Genomic DNA, 25,527 nt, shown 5'->3' with positions numbered 1-25,527 from the left:
TAGCTATAAATATTACAAATTCTTCTTTTATCTAATCATCAATCAATGAATTATATATTTAAAGTAGCAGTTGCATATTAGCATCAGCATCAATTAAAGGCATTATAAATATGTATTGCTGTTTAACATATCAGGCCCTGAAACAGCATAATGCTTTACTCACTTGTCTGTTGACCTTTTTCCATCTTCTATGATGTCAAATAGCAAGTAAGGTCTAAATGGAAAGGAGTCATAGTTTCTTTTGGTAGGTTCAGGCCTGTAATAACAAAGTTATCGGTTGAAATATCCATTGTTTTCTGGCAAATTCTGCTTAGTAAGGTTAGGAGAGTTGGAAGAATACTGGAAAAAAGAGAGCAGCAGTGAAGAAAGGGACAGTTGGTTAGAAGAAAAATGGAGAATAGAGAAAGTGACATAAAATTATCTGTGATTGGCTTCAGTACAATGTTCGGAGGTATTAGAAGACAGGAAAAATTGTAAATCAGGTACTTACAGAGAGGTTTTTAATTTATTATTGTAGAAGTGCTTTGATGGAAAGCTGCAGATTTCTGGATGCATTCGATACTGAGTCCTCAACAGGTGCACTGGGTTCCTTTGTAGAGTCAGCTGTCCTCTGAAGTTTTTATACATACGTTCAAACAGAGACTGTTGAAAGCCAAACTCTTTTGCTTTCTGTGGACAATGCAAACTTAATTAATAATTAACAGCTTACCCAACACAAAATTGTTTGTAGAAGATTTTGTTTGCTTGAAGTAACATTGTCCGCTTTCCAGAAGTCATGGAAGAGGTACGTTTGGTCAGAAACAAAACTACATTACCAAAAGTTTAATGATTATATTTATTTGTTTAAGAACACTAACCTCTGACAACACTGTGGCTGTGAGCTGTTGAGGATCACCAACAAGTAGTAGCTTAGACACTTTAAACTGTAGTGGAATCAGTGTGTCTAATTCAGTACACTGGCATGCCTAGAAAAAAGAAATTAAAAAATCATTTAATGAGTGGTGATGGTCAAACTATTAATATTCCAGATGTCAGAAGGGAGCTCAAAATTCTGAATGGTAACATCAATAATACTAATTACAATGAAAATTATAATTACAGAATATCCTACTCACCTCATCTACGATCACATACTTGAAATGTGGATGTCGACTTGTTTTAAGTGTATTCAAACAGGTGGAGCCACTACCGTTTAAAGTGCAGAAAATGATATCAGCACGCTTAAGTATTTCTTTTTGCATATTTTGTTTATTTACAGAAACAATTGCCTCGATGCTTTTCTTCTTCAAATCTTTTAACTCTTTTTCTAAACAGTCTATATTGTCTTCAGCTTGTTTACACTATATAATAAAGTACAAAATCAGAAAAATGACACTTGGTTACAGATTTTAATGAGCATGCATTCATGCTTAACTATGCCACTTGTTCAGTAAGTGTAAAAATCCTGAGGTATCTCTCTTGTGATTTGCTATTGATGGTATACCTACATATAAACATAGAGGAATAACTTTATTTCATCTTATTCCTCCATGATATAAATGAGTGCAAACTTCCACTGATCATTAGATTCTCATAAAACATCTTTTTCTTTTTAGATTCTTAGTCAACAGGCAAGCTAAACACCTATTGGTTGGTGCTGGTTTGAACAGCATACTCATCTGGTTCTGGTGGTGGAACAAGTCTTCTTGGATAAGGACGCTAAACCGTAGGCCCAATGTACACAGTTTGGCTCATGTGCACTTTAAAGAACCAAAACATCTTTTCAGATGAGTAGGGGGTTACCCCGGCGTATTGAGCTAAGCCCTTGTTGTGAACAGACAAGAGATACACGTAGCTGGTGCAGGTTTTCCGGGTAGCTCAGGCACAAAGAAACCCTTAGGGGAGAAGCAAGTTATTGTACAAGTTAATCCACACCTCGAGCACATTGAGACTTCGGTATAAAGCACTATATAAACCAACTACATTACAAAAGCAAGAAAACCGGACAATAAACAACCCATGTCTCACAGAAAACATTTTGGCAAGCCAACCAACATATAAGGCTAGTCTTATGTCACCCATGCGACTCAACATCTTTGCTTTAGACTACCGTACTACAACAAATAATTTACCTACCTCTACCGGACTTGCTTCAGAACTGAGCTTTAAACATGCACTGCGTAATATTGCTTCATCAAGCTTTTTCTGGCAATTAGCAATTTCCACATTGTTATCTTTTTTAATTGCTAGATTTCAAATATAATAATTCATATCAATACATATTTTACACACATAGATTCAAAACTTCAATAGCTTCAAAATAAAAAAAAAAAGTTTCTTGCTAATTGATGCCCTTCCTGTACATTTGCATAGACTATAAAATTGTCATAACCAATTTAAGTTCAATCCTCATAGGGAATATGTTTACCAGGAGGCAAAAAAGACTAGAGTGAGGTTTGTGACAATTTATATAAGATCATGGCACATGAAAGTGGGAAAAAGATGGCTTAGACAAAATAGTTGGTTGTTACAAGACATAGGGTAAAACAAAGAGAGCCTTCTGGCATTTAATAGTGCGTTATGGGGAGGTGGAATTTTAAGATGATCGTGTGCAGGGGCGAATTTAGGGGGGGGGGGTGGTGCCAGCAGGGCCCCCCCCCACTTCCTTTTGGAAGGTAAACAAGAAAAAAAAGAAGAAAGAAAACGAAAAAATTGAGCGCCTAAAACGCCTTTAGAGGCTATTTTCGGGCATCTGGAACACAAACATTTCCCCCGGACCCCTGGGGCAGTATTATCTCAATCGGCCCCATTTTTCACCCCCTCCCCTTCTGGACAACTCTGGATCCGCCTCTGGTGCCATCAGCCATCTTAAATTTGTTATAGAATTTTGGACATGGCCACAGTCAGGGAGAGTTGTTATTGTTATAGACCATGCATTGTCACACAGTAGGCATACATTTTGTGACAGAACATGAAGTGTGATAGCCGAGCACATGAAAATATGGAAACCAAATTCAATTTCTTAATTGAATCTGCTTTGCACATTCTAGCCAAAGTGCATTCAGGGAACATTGCATCTAGCAAATACTTTACTATAGCCCTTGAATACTGATATCTTACTTGCCCTCGGTCTCAAAATTCTCTGAACATCTAAGTTGTCTACATTATCTATCTAATAACAAGTGAACGCACTCTCAGTCACTTGTTGCATTTGTAACTTACCATGTTGCATTTGTTGGTTTACAATAGTGGTGAGCTGGTATCGCATACACCTGTTATCCACACTGTTACCCACACGCACAATATTGTATGAACCACAGTTGAATTTTGGATTATCTATACAGAAATAATAATGTTAAAATATAAGTATTTTCTCATAAGGTAATCAACATTAATATTCATTTATTTACTTACAATCACATTTAACAGCGGGAAACCCGCCATTTACAGAATGGAATTAAAAGCTAAAACATAAATGACCATAAATATACTTTAAATTATCTTTAAAATTTTGCAACAAAAACATTTAAAAATATCAAAAAAAGGTCAGTCACCTTTGTATGGCCATGCTGTGTTGCAAAGCGGTTGCCTTACATATGGTAATCATAAATCAAACGGCTGGTTGCGGTAGCCGGTTAAGTGATCACTGTACGTGTACATTATCTGCACATACTAGAATGATTTGTTAGTACGCGCACTGACACTCTTCACACAGCTCTTCCCAAATCTTCGCGATACAAAGAAGACTGATAAATTGATTGTGGTTAATGAAGTTTATTAGGTAGGCCTAACCTTCTGGTACACATTTGTTTAATAGATTAAAATGAATTTTTATGAATTATTTCAGTGTTGTCTTATTTTTCAGTTTTTTGTAAGTCAATCACCTGGTTATCTCATAACCATTATGCCTTTTGAGGCATTGCCTAGGATGGTCTAGGCTTCATTCATGTTAACCAGCGCTGTAGAGCAAGATTTAGGTTTGCTGTGTGCATTCATAGCTTGGCCTAGCAACAAAATATTCTATCGCGATGTGCTGTAGCAAAATCACCCCAGCTTTGAGCGTTTTGCACATGAGATGCAAAAAATTGAATTAGTGATCAGTCAGGGATAGGAAAATTCAGTGCAAATGAAAGTGATGATATCACCACTGACTTATAATAAAGATTATACTTATTTTTATATGAAGCAAAACATAATTACTATTATTATTTTGCTTCTTACAGAACAAAAACAGAACTAACGTATTCCATTGCCAAACTGTTCCTCGTCTTCCAAACACATCTTTGCAACTTTCAGCATCAGTCGATCAACAGCTATAATGGATGGAGCACACACAATAATTCTGGAACGGTTTTCCATATTGATGTTTTGATGTAGCCTGGTGTTGTCTACTGGTCTTGTTTTCTGTTAAAATTAATTTCATTCGCTTATGAATTCATAATTTTATTTTTAAAACATTATAAAATTGTCTAAGCACAACATATTTTATAAATACAATCATATACTATTTCATTATATTTATTTTTGAAAAATACAGCCTATAATACTTGCATGTCAATGACATGCGGGTGATTTTTTTACATGAATTACCTCATCCTACTGAATAATTGCATGTATAACAATTACGTTATTGCACTTGAATTACTGCAGGACACCACGCTACCCACATTTTCATCCTGCACATCCATCAGCCTAGCACATGTTAATATCTCCAGATATGCCATTGTTTCCGAGTCGATGTGCCAGCTATACAAATAGTGCATGGAATCAATTATTACAGTGTAACACATATACATAAATGTTATCTTACTTTCAAAATTCTTTCAATAATGTTGATAATGGTCCGTGTTTTACCAGTCCCTGGAGGACCATGTAGTAGGCTGATACTTGGAATCATTAACTCTGTCTCCATGCAAGTAAAAATCTTATCAGCAGCTTCTGACTGACACTCATCCAGCTTCTGAATGTGAAAGCAAGGAGTAGTAGTCATTGTTAAATACTCTAGATGGGGAATGTTATTAGGTTTAATATTTTCTAATACTAACATTATTGACAGTTCGCAAAATATGGTCTATACTATTGTTTATAGAAGCATTTGCTATACGTAGGCTACACCTATTGCTTAACAATGAGCTGAAAGCTTCAAAGGAGCTTTCTTTTTTGTAGATAACTTTGATCAGTAGGGTAAGGATGCTTTGATCTTTAGTTTATTCATAACTATGTCACCTACATGGGGTAATGTTTTGATTGTTCAAACACTTTTGTTTGGTACTTGTGCATATAAGCTTGCAAATATGGATAATTTTTTATTCCTGATAATTAATGTCGAAATATTGAATCCCGACCTGATGGTGTGCATTTCGATACTTGGGAGTATGTATTATAGTATCTAAGCCAATCATGCTGCATAATTTACATCATGATTCAAACAAAGTACAGTATGTAAAAGACAAGTAGATACAGTGCACTAGTAAAGTATAATAAAAATATATACAATATAATATTGTGAAATTGAAAACAAACCGTTATCAAATTGGATGGTTGAGGGCTAGCAATCATCTGTGGTACTGGTGGTACGCCGGGAGACAAAATATCCCCAGACAACAAGTGCTTCTGTAGAATTTTGAAACACATGAAAAGCTGAAGACGTGACATCATACTAGTAACAACCTAACACAAAAAAATAGAACATGCTAGTAGATGTTTGAATAAATGATACCATACACAATAATGTAACCTCATTCACTCCTGCTAAGCACCACCAATTTCATTCTGAATCATTCACCTCCTACCAAGCACCAATTCATGGTGAAGAAGAGTAACTTTTTGTCCAGGAACGCAAGCAGTGTGGTCAGTGCCAGCCTTTGTTTGAAAACTCAAAGCCTATCTAGGAGTAAAGGTAGGAACTCACATAGTCCTATATTTTTACTTTATAGAAATAATTAGTTGGATCTCTGGTATGCCTTCATGGAGATGTCAAGATCTGATGTATTTTGTGAACCTTAAAATTGATTTTTTTTTTACAATTTATAAAAGGTGTATTTGAGCTTGTACAGGTCCGAAGTGCCCATCTCCCTTTCTTGGGGCCAGAATGTTCAATGCTTTGATGGATTTGACTGGAGTCCGTTTACTTTCCCAGCATATACCGGTACCTATTGATATTGCTGGGAGAGTGACGAACGCCGATAGTGTGTCTTGCCCAAAGACACACGCGACTTGTACAGCCTGAGTTTCGAAACCCCCGACCACGAAGTACAAACTTACCAGTATTTGTATGTTATTGTTTTTTCGAATGTATGTCATGAATTTTTTCTCCTTTTGTGGTGGTACCTTCACTTGCAACTTCACCTCTAACATAGAAATCCCTTGGGATGCTGAAAAGGCAAACAAATTATATACCATCAGACATTTGTTTGATCTTTCATAATCATCAATATTATTATTTTAATTATTTATTTATAATTAAACACAAAACAAACAAATAGAAACATGTACTTGTTTAAATATGAACAATTTGGTAATAAAAATAAATTCACGGATTAGTGCTGTGTGTAAGAATTTCATAGGACATGTTAAGAATGACAAAATATCTTCTGTATCTACTGGAATCGAGCCGCATAGCTTGTGTTCCACTATTTGCATTCACACATGGGCTGTGTATAATATTGCCTAGGTTTGGCTCTGTAATCATTAGTGGTGGTTTGGCTAGTCTGGGCTCTGCTTAAGCTGGTCGAATATTTCGTTTGATTCTGTACCCTAGCTGCACTGATGAAGCCTGGAAGGCCGAAACTTATCCGATATTAAGACTTCTTCCAGTGGATGCCTGTCTTTGTTACCATGGCAAATACTCGATAGCTTGGAAACTTTTGTCCTGATGTAGCCGTATTAAGACTAAGCGACAAGATCACCAAATCCTCTTTACAGGGATATTTCCGCTCTGAGTCTTTGGAAAATATTTTTCCTGGAATTTGAAAAGATACAAGGCAGATTACAGTTCAAATGTCGACTTGATTTGTTTACCTTGATTGACAGTTTTTCAACAGAATTCACAAAACAAAATTTATTTAATTAAAAATTCTATTTATTATTGTTATATATTTATGGTTACTTATATATTATTGTCTTCTATTTATTGTTTATTCATTTTTGGTTTTCAACAAAGTTGTGAGCAGAAAAAATTAAGGGAAGAAGTCGAAAGATGACAAAGACTGATGCATGTCCACTCCACCAACTTCACAGAAATAGAAAACTATGATGAGTAGAAAACTAAGCTGCGTGGTTAATGAACAGTTAGATAGTTTCTTAAACTTAGTTTAAGAAACTATCTAACTGTTCAGTAGAAAACTATGGTTTTATTTGGGAACTCACAACAGACAACCCCGAAATAGCATAGTTAATGACATTGGAAGCAGGTACGACAGAGATCCATTTATTATAATGTTATCTATTCATTGATTCCCAGCTGCTTTCATCGCCATGATGACAAGCACCACTAAGTTTTAAAGGAATGAAGTGGAGGTTCATTGTCCATATGAATTATCTTTGATGTTTGAAATAGTGAGAAAACTTTGCTAAGCAAAAACACCAGTTAAGACTTAGGTATTTCAGAGAGATAAGTGGGTATACGAATGAAAAAAAAATAAAAAACTTACGTTTGCATGTTAAGAAATGTCCAGACATGATCACATTGTCCATTCTCATATAGTTACCCTTGGTTCCTTTATTCTTTTTATATTCCTGAAGAACCTTTAAATAATAAATACATAAAATAAAATATAATACAATATAAGAAGAACTGTTAAGGGATTTCCTTTTAATACAATAGTATGAATCTTATTGTGGAAGCCTTGTGTCCCCATACCTAACCAAGTTAAAAAATAGAATACCACACAGCCTGATACTTAGATGCAAAACTGAGCTGGAGTAGCAGAGTCTTAAAGTTTGAAGTCAGTTCCTTATTAAGAACAAAAAGAAGAAAAGAAGAAGTAGTATGGCATAAGACTGGAGCTTTTGCTTGGCGGTTAGGATGACATAGGGACTTGGGTTAAAATCTTGAAAAATCTTTATAGAGAACCGAAGTGCAACGTTATAGAACCTTATGTAAAGATGTACAAATGAATGCACTTTAGATTCATCTTAATTACATTTACTGTACAATACCTGTTCGATTTCTTAATGACACAGTCAGAACAGTCGGGGGTGGGTATGGTATACACCATTGTTATGTTCTGCTTGACTGATCAAACCCAGATAAAGCGATTGCTGAGACAGATTGGGCTTGGTGTAGGCAGTACAGTACTGGGATGGGAAAACTAGGCCTATATTTTTTTTTTTTTGTGTCTGACTGCCCGACAAGCTTTGGCCGATGGAGGGACTTGACCTGACCGATGGGGGCCCCCTGCCCCGCTGGTGCCGCCGATACGCATGCTTCCCTCTTTACTTCTATATCAATGTATGTGAAAGGAAAAAACAGTTGAAGCTCTGTTGCACATTACTGCAACATGGCAGATAAGGTGTAGCTATTAAGTCATACCTAGTCCTGCCCAGAATCACCATATGATCATGTGTGACCATAAAAATCTAAATAAATTAAAGGATGAACAACTTACGTAGTGCCAACTTTCGAGACAAAGCAGAGGAACAAAGATGTTGATGTAGGAATGGATGGAGTCAAACCTCAATGGAACTTTCATCAAGCCACTCTTCAGTTTCCCACCAATTTGGTCAGGTTTTACTTTAGGAGGTAAAGGAGAAAAACTTATACGGCTGACATACAGAAAAAAATTAATCTCAAACTTGGGGGTCGTCTTATCCGGTATATAATGTAAATATTAATACATAAAGAATAAATATGGAAAAGGATCTAGAGACATCACATCAACATCAAATGGTTCTTAGTCTACTTCAACATAAGGTATAAATTAAATCAAGAAATTACCATAGTGATCCATTTTGATTATGTCTTTGATGGTGAAATCTGGAAAAACCACAAAAATTAAAAGGATCAAGTATCAAACGTTAATGAAACTTAAGTTTAGTTTTCATTGATTTACAGATGAATTGTTTCATTACCATTGTCTTATTAGATAGGTGGAAATCCCTTTACTTGACAAACATGATGTTGCTCTACATAAACTAAGTCTCATAACAAGGCTTATGGAGAGGAGTTAGATGGCAGGGGTGCCCCAGCGTACAGCCATCAACGCTGGTTAGAACAGAATGCTTGTCTATGGTTCTTGTGCTGGAACATTTCTCGGATAAGGAAAGACTTTTTTATACCTTGTTTAGTGAACCAGCCGCTCGCCAATAATGACTTCAAATAAAAATAAATTTAATTTGTGGCCAATTAGCGCACTCACTGCCATAAAAATATGGAAATGTCAGGGGAAAAAAAATGTTTTCTTATTTTTATTATGCCTGCCGCTGCTTTGAAATCTCCAAAAATAAGATATGTAATTCTTCTTAATTACAGTATATAAATTTAAAGCATTTAACCATCCCATTATTACACTTTTTACATTCACCAATAAAATCCCTTTTTTTTCTCCTCCATCTGGATGTTTTTGGCAAACGTATTTGCTAAATATGAAGACAAAATTTTATTTTTATTTTTTTCGTCCTACTCTGACAATGTTTAAAAAAATAAGTTCGCGAAACAAAGCATAAAAAAAGTCTTACATTAGGACTATAAACAATGTACACAATTTGGCTCATGTGAACTTTAAAGTACATGTGAACCCAGTACATCTTTTGAGAAGAGTAGGGACCTACCCCAGTGTACTGGTACATTTAGCCCCTGTTGTGGATAGACAAGAGTAGCTAGTCTACACCTCAAGCGAAATTTCAAGACTATTTCAGTATAAAGCACTATATAAATCTAACATTACATTAAAAAAAAAAAAAAAATTTTACACGATTTGAGCCCAGAACCATGAGATTGGAAGGTGAGCATCTTAACTACCAAGCTATTCAACTCTATATGGGTTTGTCTACAAACCCATATAGAGTTCAACAGTCATGTCGTTACAACACCAGGTGGCACCCTTTGTTGTCAACCAGACGTTGGTTACCGTTCATTACGCCTGAATGACTTCATAATCTGAATGGTTTACAATAGGCTTTCTTGAATAGGCATTTTAAAACCTAATAATTTACCATCAAAATGTACTAAAAACGCAAAAGCGTGCATTAAATTAGTTATCGAACACACATTTAATCATCAATTAAAATTTATTGGGACTATTGGCACATTGGTTATGTTTCAGACTCTCAACCTTGAGGGCAGCATATTAAATCTTGCTTGTGACTCTTGGGCAAAGGCAGTTCACTGACAACTGTTTCTCTCTCTATCCCAGTATAAACCTGGTTAGGTAGGTTTTGACATTAAATATATTGGTCGATATGCTATATAATAGCAACATTGAGTAGGTATACTCCCTGCGTAAGGACTCCCACAGCTATGAACCCAGAATTACAAGACAATACATTACCTTGCTTGTCAAGCCACATTGGATCCCAGGACAACACGATGGCAATAAGCTGATCAAGGTTAATGATACGATTACACTGACTTTGAACTGCAGTAGCTTTAGATGATGAACTGGTCTCCTTGCTAACAGCTGTTGTTATCGAGCCGGTGGCTAATGTCTCAGAGGGCACATCAGAATGAAATCTCTCTTGTTGAGTCACAGACATAAATCTGGTTTGTAACTCAGTTGCCTCAAGGTCTTGTGCAAATGATGCTTTTCTTGATTTGAATCGGTCAGGAGAATTTTCTGCCTGGTGAGTTTTGGGATTTCTTTGCTGGTGAGGTCTATTAGCAGCTTTAATCATAGCTGTTTCTGAAAGTTTCTTATGTGGTCCAGGAACTGCTTGGATTAGAGACATATTTTCTGCATCAGTGATTGGAGGGTTATCATGCCTTTTAGATGTAATCTGTTCATCAATGGGAGAATCTGGATTTAATGTTCCTGATTTGTTTGCTGGTAGGTTTAATGTCTCCACTGCTTGTCTTTGTTCTCTTTGGACAACTGTCAGATCATCTGTCAATGTCTGAATTCTTGCATCAGAATCAGATGTTGAACTTGCTGTTGTTTCACATTCTACTGATTCAAAACTAATGAACAGAGATTTTTTTACACCACTTTCCGCAACTCTCTGGGCTTGCTGTACTTTAATCAACTTTGTAAGATTTTCGATTTTCTCTGTCTTTGTGTTTTTTATATCTCGGATTCTGTCTGGTGTATACATGTAGGGAAGACCTGATGTAATCACCTCTACAGTATCTGGCATAGTATTTGTTGCAGCTTCATGTACAGACTTGTGAACAGTATACGGCAAAATAATTTGTTCAGTGTATGTTGCAGTAATTGGTGCAACATCTTTTATGGGATCTGCCGCAGTGTCCTCTACAGGATCTAGTGCAGCGCACTTAGCAGTACCAGGAACTGTATCTGGTAGAACACCTTTTATAGTATATAGAAAATTATCTTTTACAGTATCTGGTTCAACATCTTGCACAATATCTGACGCTGCATCTTGTATGGTATCTGGTGCTGCATCTTGTACAGTATCTAGCACTGCATCTTGTACAGCATCTGGCACTGCAACCTGTACAGTATCTGGTGCTGCATCTTTTAAAATTTTGGAAGTTATTTGCTGGTGAGACCTTCCTGCAGCTTCCATCATAATTTTTTCTTGGACCTGCAGATTCTCATGAGTTCCAAAGACTACTTGGTTGGAATGAATATTTTTTGTTTGTGTTACTGTTTCACTGATCAAAGAATTATGCTTTTCAGATGCAACTTGGTTGTCAATGGGAGAACCTGATTTGCTTATTGGAGTAGTTAATGTCTCAGCTTTTTGTCTTTGCTCAGTTGTTATAAAGTGTGACTGCCTAATTACTTTAGATTTAGTTTTCATCACTGAACTTGAAAAGTTTAATTCTACTTCAGTATCTGTACTACATACATCGATTGAACTTGAATTACCATTGGAATCACTAAAAGGACATTGTTCAGGTCTTTTTGATGTTGACATTGGTGAATTCTTTGGTACAGAATATACTATAGGAATTTGACTTACTGTCTGACCTTCTGTCAAACTTCTGTTCTGTCTACTTTCCGTGGCTCTCTTGGCATGCTGCACTTTAAAAAACTGATTAAAACTCATAGTTTTCTTTTCAGTCTTTTTCAAAGAATCTCGGATTTTGTCTAGTGAAATTTTATAAGGAGATAAACTATGGGGGTTGGTACCTTTGTTATTTCTTAGTACATCATCTGATGAAGTATCTGAAGCATCATTTACTTTCATATTTGATATAGTATCTTGAATAGTATACGGTATGCTTTCTTCAGTAACTGTTACAGTATTTGCTGCAGATTTTTTTACAGTGTCCTGTACAAATGTTTCCTGTGCAGTATCTAGTGCAATGTCTTTTATAGTAACTGGTGCATTATATAGTAGAGACTTTTTCACAGTACAAGGTAAAACATCTTGTGCAATATCTGATGGATCAGGTGCTGCTCGTACAGAATCTGTTGAAGAATCTTGAAGAGCATCTTGACTTACTGTCCGACCTTCTGTCAAACTTCTGTTCTGTCTACTTTCCGTGGCTCTCTTGGCTTGCTGCACTGTAATAAACTGATTAAAATTCATAGTTTTCTTTTCAGTCTTTTTCAATGAATCTCGGAGTTTGTCTAGTGAAATTTTATAAGGAGATAAACTATGGGGGGTGGTACCTTTGGTATTTCTTGGTACATCATCTGATGAAGTATCTGAAGCATCATTTACTTTGATATTTGATACAGTATCTTGAATAGTATACGGTATGCTTTCTTCAGTAACTGTTACAGTATTTGCTGCAGATTTCTTTACAGTGTCCTGTACAAATGTTTCCTGTGCAGTATCTAGTGCAATGTCTTTTATAGTAACTGGTGCATTATATAGTAGAGACTTTTTCACAGTACAAGGTAAAACATCTTGTGCAATATCTGGTGGATCAGGTGCTGCTCGTACACAATCTGTTGAAGAATCTTGAAGAGCATCTTGACTTACTGTTCGACCTTCTGTCAAACTTCTGTTCTGTCTAATTTCCGTGGCTCTCTTGGCTTGCTGCACTTTAATAAACTGATTAAAATTCATAGTTTTCTTTTCAGTCTTTTTCAATGAATCTCGGAGTTTGTCTAGTGAAATTTTATAAGGAGATAAACTATGGGGGGTGGTACCTTTGTTATTTCTTGGTACATCATCTGATGAAGTATCTGAAGCATCATTTACTTTGATATTTGATACAGTATCTTGAATAGTATACGGTATGCTTTCTTCAGTAACTGTTACAGTATTTGCTGCAGATTTCTTTACAGTGTCCTGTTCAAATGTTTCCTGTGCAGTGTCTAGTGCAATGTCTTTTATAGTAACTGTTGCATTATATAGTAGAGACTTTTTCACAGTACAAGGTAAAACATCTTGTGCAATATCTGGTGGATCAGGTGCTGCTCGTACACAATCTGTTGAAGAATCTTGAAGAGCATCTTGACTTACTGTCTGACCTTCTGCTGAACTTGTGTTCGTTCTACACTTCTTAGCTCTCTTGGTTTGTTGTACTTTTATAAACTGACTAATATTCATAGGTTTATTTTCAGTTGTTTTTAATGAATCCCGGAGTTTGTCAAGTGACCACTTACTTGCTCGAGTAGCACTACTCCCAACAACGTTTGAACTTGATTTGACTTTTGAATCAATACCAACAGGTTTTGAAGTCCTTTTTGGTGTTGAAGTCAAATCTAGTGCAGAAGTAGTCAGACCTACTGTCTCCTTAGCTTCTCTAACATGTTGTACAATCTGATGACCCTTTTTTGTATTTTCTTTACTTATTTTTATCAATTCCCGGAGTCTGTTAACTCCAGTGTCTAAAATATGTGGGGCAGTGTCTTTGACAGTTCCTGCTACATCATTTGATAATGTATCTAATGAATTATCCATTACAGTATGTGATAGAGTATCTTGTAAATAATCTGGTGGTGTGTCTTGTTCAGCATTTGGTGTACTGTCTTGTAAAGAATATGGTACAGTATCTAATGCAAGATATGGTGCAGAATGTATTGCAGTGTCTTGTGCAGGGTCCAGACCAGTATTCGGCGAAAAATGGGCTTCACTATATGATAGAGTACTTTGTTCAGTAAATGTATCTGGAATAGTATCTGGTGCCGTATCTTGCATAGTATAGGGTGCTTGCCTTACATGCTCAATGTCTATAAAAATACAAAAACATAAGTTTCCAGGATATTTGGTAAAAAAAATCTGAACAGTTTAGGGTAAGATTTTTAGGAGTAAAAAACAAATTCAATTTTTATTCTGATTCTGGATTTTAATGGATAAAAAACAACTCCAATCTTATTGTGATTTGGTAGATAGCATTTCTCCATTTTGGATGGGGATCATAATTATTTTTTATGCATATTTACTCAGAACAGGGAGTTGTTATTCTAAATAACAACACCCTGCGGAAAATGATGAGTAACTGCTGATGTTATGTACAAAAAAATTGCATAAATTCAATCACTAATTCCTTCCCTTAATGGGACATGGGAATCCTTCTTCAATTTCACAGTTAGAACTTACTAGAACAAGTTCAACCTTTTACTACTAATGACTTACCTGCATCAATGTTCTTGGATGGACTTGGCTCAGAAATATTATTGTCTGGGATTTCTTTCTTAATGAAAACAAAAGGCTCAAAAGGACAACTACAATAATCCTTAGCATGTTCTTTTGAAGCTGTAGACGTACTTGCCCCTTCATCATTGCTGACCCCCCTAACTTTATCTTCAATTCCAACAGAATGCTGGTGTTCATTTTTTAATGATTCTACAAAATTTAAATCTGGACTTGACTCGTAAAAATCATTGTCTGGGATTTCTTCCTTTTTGTCCATCACTCTGTCATCCAACAATCCAGTAGCCTCGGGCAATTCGTCTTCAGAGTCTGAACCACTAACAATGACTTCATCGACTTCCACATTATTTGCTATTGATGAATCTTCAAACATATAATCCGGACTTTGCCCAGGAAAATCATCCTCAATGGAAACAAGAGGCTCAAAGGGACCAGTACAATCATATTTGTTATCTTCTAATACTGTTGAAGTACTTGCACCCTCATCATTGTAGACCTTAACTGTATCTTCAATTCTCATAGAATGTAGCTGTCCCACAAAATTTTGTATGCACATGTTTAGTACATTCTGGTCAACATCCATAAAATTTGTACATGAATCAATATCTTTAACTAAGAGCTGAGATTCAGTCAAAGAGATCTTCTTTTTGACACAAATGTTCAGAAGGTTTCTGATAAATCTCAGTGGAGATGACTGCCAACTTGTAAATTGTTGAGAAGATCCCTGCTGTTGCATAAACTTTTTTAAGAAGAGCACCATAATGTTAAGACATTTTTCAAAGCAAGTTACTGACACACATAAAAAGTTACATGTAATTAGACTTTCCAGAATCTCAACCAAAATTGAAATTGAATGCTGCATGTAGAGACTAGGTTCTCGATTTCCTATTGGTTGATTTGATGTAGTTTTCATCTGATTAGTCAATGCTTCATTCATTTCATTTGTCAGTATGTCTAGCACCATAGTAACACAATGTTTAGCTATGGAGTCATAGTCCAACAATGAGGACCCAAATGGTCTAATCCAGGCATATGGAGTTGTCTCATGCACTCTGTTTACTGGTTGGTGTTCCAATGCTGTATGTCTCCTGAAAATATTAAAAATAATGGATCCATATGTTAACACAAATGCTCAAAACAAACTCATTACTGAAGCAGTTATGGAAACCTTATCTCAATCACAATGTAAATGACAATAAAGTGATCTGTACCTGTATGCTGGTAAGAATCAAAATGATGGCCTGGTTCTGGCACTAGGCAGAGAGTCAGTATACAAAGTCAACTGTGTTTACAATACCAGTAAATTGACATATTCAAAAAAATAAAAGAAAAACCTCACATTTTAAGATGACTGACTGCACTTCTGACACTTGGATGGTTAAAGATACTGTTGAAAACCACATCTGGTGCATCGTTTAGATACTGCCAAATACGAAATCCCAATTTGTCGATGAGTTGCTGGAAGCCCAAAAGTTTTGGCCAAAATGAGTTGCGTTCATCAGTACTTTCTGAATGACAATATTTTATTTCTGTTGGTTAATGATGTTCTGCCACATAAACCAAATAAATAATTCACACAAATAAATTAAATTATTAGTTTAAATTAAAAATCTTAAATACCAATTCAAATTTGGACTACACCGGACTGTGCACAATTGTGAATCATGATGTTGCCAGCGTAACATATCATTGTTCAAAAATTTTTTGAAGAACATAACAAAAACCTTGCTACAACATGATTAAATTAATAACAATACAGCTGGTATCTGAAATCAATACCATATATACAGTTCGCAAAATCGCAACCACTGGAAATCATCAAAGAATAATTAAATGCTTCTTCTTTCCAAATTGCCTTCTGTAGAGCTAACATGATACTGTACTTACTAAATTCATTCTCTGTAAGAGTTGTTGAGTAAATCCTGGTGATATTTGAGTGCAATTCGCTTCCAAGTTGATTCAAGTTCTCTTCACTGATCCAACACAAAAGACAACTTAAGCCTGAAATTTACAAATAATAGAAGTCGTAGTCCAATATTTGTTATCAATAGTTTTGGTTTTTTTGTACTGCAGTTATAATTTCCTTTTATATAAATTGTGTAGAAGCGGTTTGGCGCAGTGGGAACGGTTTGGTTTCCCAACCTTGAGGTCGGAGTTTCTATCCCTCGCTGTGCATTTCGCTTGTGTCCTTGAGCAAGACACTTTATCTGCATCTCTCCACCCAGGAGTATAAATGGGAACCTGGTAGGGTTGCCTGCTCCTGCGCTGATTAGCAGCAGCAACATGTGGACCCAATGACCAGGGAAAGGAACTTCGTTTTATAACCGCAAGGAAGAGGCGCATTATAAATGCCCGTACCAGTACCAGTACCAGCAAGCCTCTAAATACAAAAATGATAGAATGGAACATAGTGACATGGGCAAGTTGGCTATGGATGGCTGGCCAAGCCAGTGATACTGGGTGTCCCAAGGTTAACACTCACATGCAGATTGAGGAGAAAGGTGGCAAATTAGATATATGAAAATGAACCATTCCACTAAATCTTGGTCCTTGGATAATGTTGCCAAGTTGCCAACAAAACAACAGCATAAATGCAGGGACGGATCCAGCTGGGATCCACGGGGGCCGGTGCCACCCCCTCCCTGTCAGTCCCACCAAAAAATAAAAGAGGGAGCAATAATTGAAAAAAGCTAATAAAGGGAGGAAAGAGGGGGAAAAAGCAGTGTAACTATGAGTTCAGTGGCTGGTCCAGCAATGGGTGATTAGGAGAGCTTGATTATTTTACCTCTCTCTAATTTTGGATTTTCTATTAATTGATGACGAACTCAATACAACAACACTATATGCCCGACGCTGATTTCATAAATCAGGATGTAAAAAAGGCCAAAAGACGGAGACATAAGACAAGTTTTTTTAGCCATTATTATGGAATGTAGTACCCAGCTAGAAGAGCTATCCATGCTTAGTGGCATAACGCTCTTGTGCAGTGGTCCGTAGTGCCACTGACCCTTAGGGTCCCCTTCGGTGCCCCTGTGTGTTCGCTCTATAGCACCCTGAGCCAATAGGGCTTTGCTGATACATAACAGCATGTGTTTCTGACATCGACTGTAGGACATGGGTCATATTTCTCCAGTGGGGGATGAGAGTGAGGTGCCCAGCTGGGCAGCAACCCCTAAATTTGTCAATGGATAAAATATTAAAATTTTACGTCTGAATGAGTGCCAATTCCAGGCATCTAGAGGTGTCATAATCATAATTTGCTTTGCTACTCTCAGTATAGAATCACTATAAAAAGTCTTTGATTATACGTTTGCAACGCCCATGAGGGGATGGGTGTCACGGGAGGGGTACCATAGCTCCTTTCAGGAAGAAGTCAATAATTTTGTATAGGAACACTGCTTTGAGAAAGCATTTTTAACATCTCAGAGTGCCATTTCTGAGCGTCTAGAGGGACCAATTTGTAAAATTTGCTCACCTCAGCCCCAACCATGGTGGGGCTGAGGTACGTGTGGACTACAGTGATGGATTTAAGTGGGGCCAGCTGAGCCAGGTAACCCTCCTCCCCCCTTAACTTTGTTCACAATTTTTAAAAAAAATTTAGAAAAAAGGAAACATTTATAATAAAATTTAGGTACGAGATTGCCATTTCCGGTGTCATAATCATACAATTTTTTTTGCCTTAGTCCCTGTCTGTTAAAATTTATCCCTGCCTTGTAGCATTTCAATACCCAACGCAGTATAAGCGAAGATGGTTTTATAGCAATGGTCATAGCGGAGTGACTTTAGTAAGACCGTCTAAGTGATAAAGCCAGCTTTACTCGAGGAGTTAAGACTACCAGTTAAGACTGTTTTATAGCAATCTGCCCCTGAAATTGAAACTCAATCTTTTTCTTGAATATATCAAATTGACCTGGCTTCCACAAGACTTATTTTGTCATGACAGCTCACAAATATAAAAGCAGTTTGTTGTTTTGCTATGGGACAGCTATCTATAAAGGACCTTACAATAGCAACACTTTGTAGAAATAAACAAGAAATAGTTACATACCTTGCCAGTAAACCAACTGTTTATGAGGAAACAAATGCGAGGATAAAATGGGACGAGCACTCGGGGCTTCCTCACAAAAAAGTGTGCGATCTTCAAATAAGCGGAAGGATATGACTGACAACATCAAAGTGATCGCATGGGTAAATTGCTCATAGCTCTCGATTGCATGATTGCCAAGGTGTGCTACTGATTTGTTCGCCCAATTTGATATCTTTAACAAAAAAGTGATTGTATACGTTATTATGTTAATGAGACTATCACAACCCAATACAGGGGCAAAGAGATCAGAATGTTTACATCTAAACAGGCATGATTCATAAAGTAGGATAGTAGTATTCAAAGTCAATAATTTTGTCGAGGAACACTGCTTTTAAAAAGCATTTTTACCATCTGAGAGTGCCATCTCCAAGCGTCTAGAGGGGCCTATTCTTAAAATTTGCTCACCTCAGCTCCAACCATGGTAGGGCTGAGGTGGGTGTGGAATACCTATTGGGGCCCCGTAAGAAGATTTCTGGATCCGCGCCTGTTAAGACATAGAGGTATAGCTGCTTTTGGTTAAGAAAAATTAACCTGTTCAGGGCTTCTACACAATATTACAGTTTTCTGGTCATGTTGTATCCTCTGGAAGAAGCAAAATATCAAATACTGTATGTGACCATTATAATCGTAATTTATTTATTATTACAAAATTGAAAAATTTATTGAATGTCGACATAGACTATTGCATGCTACTTGTGTTACCAGTCAAATATGAATAAAAATTCTCTTAGGGGTTAAGTGGATAAGCAATTGTAAAGGCCACAGAAGCATTTGCATTCTTGTAAATCTAAGTGCTAACTATTAACACCAATATGCTTACCCTAATATCTGGATGAATCAATAACATAAACAATCCGCTAAGAGGTTTATCAACAACAGTGACAAGTGGATCAATTCTATGAAGCACCTTCATAAGACGACAAAATATCTCATCTGTAATGTAAAATCGAAGCGAGCTATAGCATTAGATCAAATAAAAATTGGGGGACATTTTCAATGTAGGATTGCCATAGAAACTAAAAAAGAAAAAAAAAAAAAAAGCAGGTAAAACTTACTGACATCTTCATCCTGAAGATAAAATGGAAACCAAAGTATTTCCTGCATTGGTACTGGTAGAAGGCAGGCTTCCTGTTGTGAGTTTTCCCAGAAGTTGTCCAACATATCTTCATCACTCTTAGAAGCATCATCACTATCACTATCACTATCAAAAATATCCTGATGTTCAGTAGATAGGTCTACCAAACATTCGTTCAAGGAATGTTGCAGTCTATGCACCTCAGTGGGAAAGAGAGCCTATCACAGAGAAAAAACGAACTACTTTTTGATGAATGGTGACATATAGTAAAAGACAACACTCTTATGGTCTTATAATATGCAACCTGTCAAAACATAAGCCCTGTCCACACTATCAAATTCTATTGACAAAAACATGTGACATGCCTAAACATGGTCATGATGACATCACATCATGACCATACATTAAATAGGCAAAGCATGACTATATATATATATGTAATAATGTGGTTGGATTTCTATAACACGTGTATACCGAAGTGCACCGGGCCTACGGTTTATGGTCCTTATCCAAGAATCCAAGAAGTCTTGTTCCACCACCAGAACCATAGACGAGCGTGCTGTTCGTGACAAGTGCCGATACTATGGCTGTAGCACCCCCCCACCCCCTTGGCCATCCCACCGATGGGCATACAACAGGTTTTTGATAGTCTAGACAGGGCTAAAGACATTCTTTGCTAGCTTTGCTCAGAAATACACTTTACACTTATTAAAGCGGATTTGAAAATCCCTATATCAGAACCACTGAATGCTTTGGGCATTTTTTTTACTCAGACCACAATATCTCACCTTATGGGGCAGCAAATCTACTCAACTGGATGATATAAATTGACTGCAGATGCAATCTATTACCATATATATATTTAGAAACAGGAAAAAATTGCCTACAGTGTATTTAAGATTATGGGAAAAGAAAAGCCATATAATTGAAAAAAAAACAACTGTTTATGTGTGTATCATTAAGACAATGCCTTTGCCAGTGGTCACAACTCATTTGTTTAGTTTTAATAGCATTCAGTTTTCCATATTTTTTGTGTTTGGTAATTGTTTTTACACGGGTCCCTCATCACAATATGCAGTCTTTAAACGCCAACATAATCTCAATGGCTGCCGAATGTCTAAAAAATCAGACGGCTACAAGTACCAGTACCAGTAATTAAGTTTAGTACCACCGTCTCATACTGTGGTTGTTGATAGGCCTAGGTCCATGCTCTGATGTATATCACTTACGCTGAGGAAGTAGACAAATTATTTGTGTTAAATATATGAAGCATGTCGTGGCGAAATGGTTAAGTTGTCACACAGGCCAGTATTGAGTAAATGAGTATGGGAGCTCGAAAATTGCCTAAAAATCCAAATTTGTTTTTCATATAGGTTAACAGTTTAATGTCTTATTAATCATGTACCAAAGTATTAGTTCTGAAAGTGTTCAACAAATTGTTTATTGAATGTTATTTTAATAGTTTATTCTATTAAACAGTGCACAAGTAACTTTGAAAGGCAATTACTCAAAATCATGTTTATCTTGATTCTAAGAGTACTGTACTTTCACTTTCCAATAACTTAGGCTTGAAATGTCCAATTTGAATGAATGACCCCTCATTTTAAAGATCACATACTCGGATCTGAAAATACCAATAACTTGAATTTTAATTTTTGCTACAACTTTAGCCATTTTGCCACAACATGCCTCATATTATGTTCCAAAAATATATGTCAACATAACTTGTTTTATCAGTGTCATCGCCTTCACAATAATGCAACATCAATAAAACAATATTCATCATATTATTCAATTATGAAACTTTTGAAAAGGATTTACTTGCTCAATGTCAGGCTTTTCCGCCACAACAACAGCCCTTCCACGATGGTACATCTTTACACAGTCCAAACAATGTGACATGTCCTCATTTGCCGTATTTGCCCAATCCGGGGTTGGTATAGAAATGTAAGCTCTGAAATTCTTCTGTGCATTCTCTGGCGGTGCAGAGCACCAAATGCAGGCCTCAGACTCAGAGTGCTGTTGTTCCATGATGTCGTGATCTACATCACTGAAGCACGAATAAATACGTCCTGAAATAAAGGGAAATGACAAATGACATTTCTTGCCTTTTGTCGTAGCAAATAAAACTTTTTTTTTGACACATTTCATGTCACCATCCACAAAAAAAAATAGTGCATGGTTTGGGAGGAAAGTAATGTTGGAGGCTTGGGAGGAAAATAATGTTGGAGGAATGATAAACAGTCCTAGGCCTAGTTGGATTCAATTCAAATTAGGTGATTGAAAGTATTCAAAAATGACATAAAATTTTGAAAATGTTTCGGCAAAATAAAGTGAGCTAAAGCAAAAGACTCAAGCCTAGGTGCGCACGCCACATCAACACACATACCGAAAAGTAACGTACAACAGGGGCGGATCCAGCCTATATCCAAAAAGGGGGCTGAAAGTGGGGCAGATCGAGATAACACCACTCTAGGGGGTCCGGGGAAATTTTTGGTTTTTAGACAGCCGAAATAACCTCTGAGGCGTTTTGGGGAATAAATTTTTTTTTTACTTTTCAAAAGGAGGACCGGGGCCGCCCCTGCTGAAGTGAAAACTGGCCTGCAACAATGCTACCACCATCCAAGGCACACAATCCCTAATTCTACGGAGGAGGAAACCACATCATAATGACACAATCCATTAATTAATGTAACTGCATAACTCTTGTTGGCCGTCCTACATGATTGCCATGACTCACTCTGAACATATCGAAGACTTTTTTTCAACTATTTCGACAAACCAAAGAGTATAAAACTGCAAGAGGCCGTCCGATGGGTGTCTACAAAAGTAAGATCTTTTCTAGATCTTACTTTTCTAGACCGACGTTCCGCAAACTATGGCCCGCGACCAAAATTTGGGCCGCGAAACATTTTTAGAGGGCCGCGAAGCTGTCTGGAAATTGAAAAAAAAAGTAAAAAAGAGACGTTTGATCATGGATAAAATAGTTTTTAATAAAGCCGCTTCATTGTTACAGTGAATGCGTCGCTTCCACACGCTGCTAAAGTATGATGCGTGCTATTTGAGTTATAATAAGCGGTTTTTGTGTCTATGCCCCCTCGGGAGCTAGACACTATGTTATCGTCTAGTATTAACCCATAGAGCTATTAGATCAAGTAAATCCGGTATGGAGGAATGATGGGATGGAGTCATGAGCTAAAAATAAAAGTAAATATAAGACCTGTCTTAGAACGATTCCTACTGTAAACAACACCACACATTTTTCTTGATAACCGAATGGCCATGCGGACTTTATTACTAAACATAATACCTGTATAGTAAAGGAAGTCTTTCAAAGTTGCGGAGTAACCGAGTGCGCCTAAAAGTTTTTGGAAGAATGAGAAAGCTATGACGTGTGTGACTGAACCGTGTTTGGTTGAATCATGGTAGAAAAAAAAAGTCAACAATTGTCGTGGGGGTGGGGGGGGGGAGAAACACAAATATACGGTATTATTTATTTAATAAAATAATATTTAATTTGTATACAATGAAATTTTATCACTGAGAGTACAGATAATGATGTCAAAGTATTGTATATACATGGTAACAGTTTTAGCCAGTATGCCCAATGACGTATTAGCACACGGTATACATATTAAATCATGACTACACTTTACCTCAACAATGAATTCAAATGACCAGTAACATATGACCTGAGATTGGAAACGATTTCCTTGTTTGTTTATGCAAATACATACAGTCAACCGAACACTGTTGCAGCCAAGCGAATGCTTACTGCACATGCTCAGATCATAATCAGTGAACCATGTAATGAATTGCGAAACAGGGTTGCCAGATAGTCAACAGTTTTCACGGCCAAACACCCGTAGCCATCTCACGGCCAACCAATCTTTTTTTCGATATCGGCCAAAATTCGACCAGATTTTAATCCGATTAGAAGACAAAAATGGGTACATAATTACACGAAAATCAGCGGTCATTCGTTCGAAATTTAAGAAATTCAAATGATATACACAGAACAATGCTTACTTTCACTGTTTTTCATCTTTTAATTATCACCATAAAATACATGCCCAGCTACATCATTATAAATAGCCTATATCTTTAGTTGCTGGCATGTAGGCCAATTCAGGGGCGAATCCACAGATGTCCGAAGGGGGGAGGGGCCGGGACCGAAAAAGATAACACCTTTTTGGAGAAATTTTTGTTTTCTAGACGCCCGAAAATAACCTCTGATGCGTTTGGGCGATCAATTTTTCTTTATTTATTTATTTATGTTGTCAAATAGATTATTTTGACAAGTCGACATAGTAAAAATTGTATGTTGTCATGGCGAGATAGATTATCTTGACAAGTCGACATAGTAAAAATTGTATGTTGTCACGGCGAGATAGATTATCTTGGCAAGTCAACATAGTAAAAGTTGTATGTTGTCATGGCGAGATAGATTATCTTGACAAGTCGACATAATACAAATTGTATATTGACAAATATGTGGAATGGCACCTAGGTGCTTCCGTATAAAACAAACCTATGAAAACTTTAATAAATACTTTATATCTAAACTAAATGTTATTGACGCAGTACTTAAAGGGGGGTGCGGGGATGAAACGATTGATTTTTAATTTAAAATAGAGGGATGGGCGACCACAATGACGGTGACGGCACTCGATCTTGGAGCGCGGTATTCGAAAACGAGGCTCGTGAACTGGGTCCCAAAAAAAAACTGGTGCTACATACAGGATTTTGAGCTAGTGTTATAAGATAGGGAATTTCCTAAAATGTACCGACTTTCAAAGGCTTGCATTCGGTAACCCCATAAAAAATCGTGTCAAACTTTAGATATTCCAATGTAAATTTGGCCGTTCTTATCATTCATATGGGTTTTCACTTATGAATAAAAATACCTGATAATATAATAAAATTATTATTATTAGGCCTATATAGGCCTATTATAATTATGAGTAAAATTACTTAGCTGAAGAGAAATCTATACTGCATTTTTATATATTATTATTATTCATTTTCCTTGTTTGCTAGTATTTTAAAACCGTTTAAAAAAAGATGTTTTTGTAAATGGTATCTGTGTTAAGCGTCAAGCAGTTTATTCGTCGTGGAATGTGGATGCGGTCCTACTAAATACCACACGGAACCACTCGCGACCACACGGGACCACTCGCGACCACACGGGTGCAAAAATGATAAAAATATTACCACACGAGAGTAGAAAACTACTTAATAATCAATAGAAACCAACTTTTAGTACGGTAATTATCCAAAATATGGTAAAAATGATTTTTTTTTTTTTTTTTACAGGTTTTTCCGCCGTGCTTCGGAAGGTAATGCGGTGACATTGAGGTTCTGTAACGCATTCACGTCTCCAGAAACGCGTTCAACCTTGACCTCTACAACATTCACTACGTACAGTCTAATTATACTCTTTGGTACAGTACGTTACATTTCATCCTGCGTGTATGCCTATTGTATGTATAGGCCTATTATTCTACAATAACTGTATTTATTACTGTATCTGCTTTGTATTTTTTATACTTATGTGTTTTTGACTCTTATTATTTTTATTTTTATTTTTTTTTTTATTTGTATTGATCCTGTAGTTATGTTATGTTTTAGCCCAGAGACAAATCTAGTTAAATTCTTATGAATAATGTTTTTAAAGATGGTATTTTGAGATGTTTTCTATGAAAATAAA

At 36.5% G+C, this 25,527-nt stretch overlaps 1 protein-coding gene across 1 annotated transcript in view; it reads right to left on the bottom strand.

The window, feature by feature from the left end:
* The window catches only part of LOC117104930, a 32,793-nt gene extending 7,674 nt beyond the window's left edge, over positions 1 to 25,119 (bottom strand). The window contains exons 1-22 of the mRNA XM_033245882.1: positions 25,075 to 25,119; positions 21,639 to 21,889; positions 19,798 to 20,035; positions 19,563 to 19,675; positions 18,704 to 18,914; positions 16,543 to 16,656; positions 15,995 to 16,163; positions 14,638 to 15,743; positions 10,470 to 14,231; positions 8,918 to 8,956; positions 8,589 to 8,713; positions 7,632 to 7,725; positions 6,244 to 6,353; positions 5,503 to 5,649; positions 4,790 to 4,939; positions 4,221 to 4,383; positions 3,202 to 3,315; positions 2,116 to 2,225; positions 1,116 to 1,340; positions 858 to 965; positions 491 to 669; positions 164 to 256 (exon numbers count right to left, since the gene is read on the bottom strand). Coding sequence (XP_033101773.1) covers positions 164 to 256; positions 491 to 669; positions 858 to 965; positions 1,116 to 1,340; positions 2,116 to 2,225; positions 3,202 to 3,315; positions 4,221 to 4,383; positions 4,790 to 4,939; positions 5,503 to 5,649; positions 6,244 to 6,353; positions 7,632 to 7,725; positions 8,589 to 8,713; positions 8,918 to 8,956; positions 10,470 to 14,231; positions 14,638 to 15,743; positions 15,995 to 16,163; positions 16,543 to 16,656; positions 18,704 to 18,914; positions 19,563 to 19,675; positions 19,798 to 20,035; positions 21,639 to 21,848 — 7,580 coding nt within the window. The 5' untranslated portion in view covers positions 21,849 to 21,889; positions 25,075 to 25,119. The remainder of the gene's footprint in view (positions 1 to 163; positions 257 to 490; positions 670 to 857; positions 966 to 1,115; positions 1,341 to 2,115; positions 2,226 to 3,201; positions 3,316 to 4,220; positions 4,384 to 4,789; positions 4,940 to 5,502; positions 5,650 to 6,243; positions 6,354 to 7,631; positions 7,726 to 8,588; positions 8,714 to 8,917; positions 8,957 to 10,469; positions 14,232 to 14,637; positions 15,744 to 15,994; positions 16,164 to 16,542; positions 16,657 to 18,703; positions 18,915 to 19,562; positions 19,676 to 19,797; positions 20,036 to 21,638; positions 21,890 to 25,074) is intronic.
* Positions 25,120 to 25,527: the final 408 nt, after the last annotated feature.

The sequence above is a fragment of the Anneissia japonica genome, unplaced genomic scaffold (genome assembly GCF_011630105.1).
Source record: "Anneissia japonica isolate Jap-2015-1 unplaced genomic scaffold, ASM1163010v1 scaffold287834_len5846547_cov211, whole genome shotgun sequence".
Taxonomy (NCBI): Eukaryota; Metazoa; Echinodermata; class Crinoidea; order Comatulida; family Comatulidae; genus Anneissia; species Anneissia japonica.
This window is presented reverse-complemented; position numbering and strand designations above follow the sequence as displayed.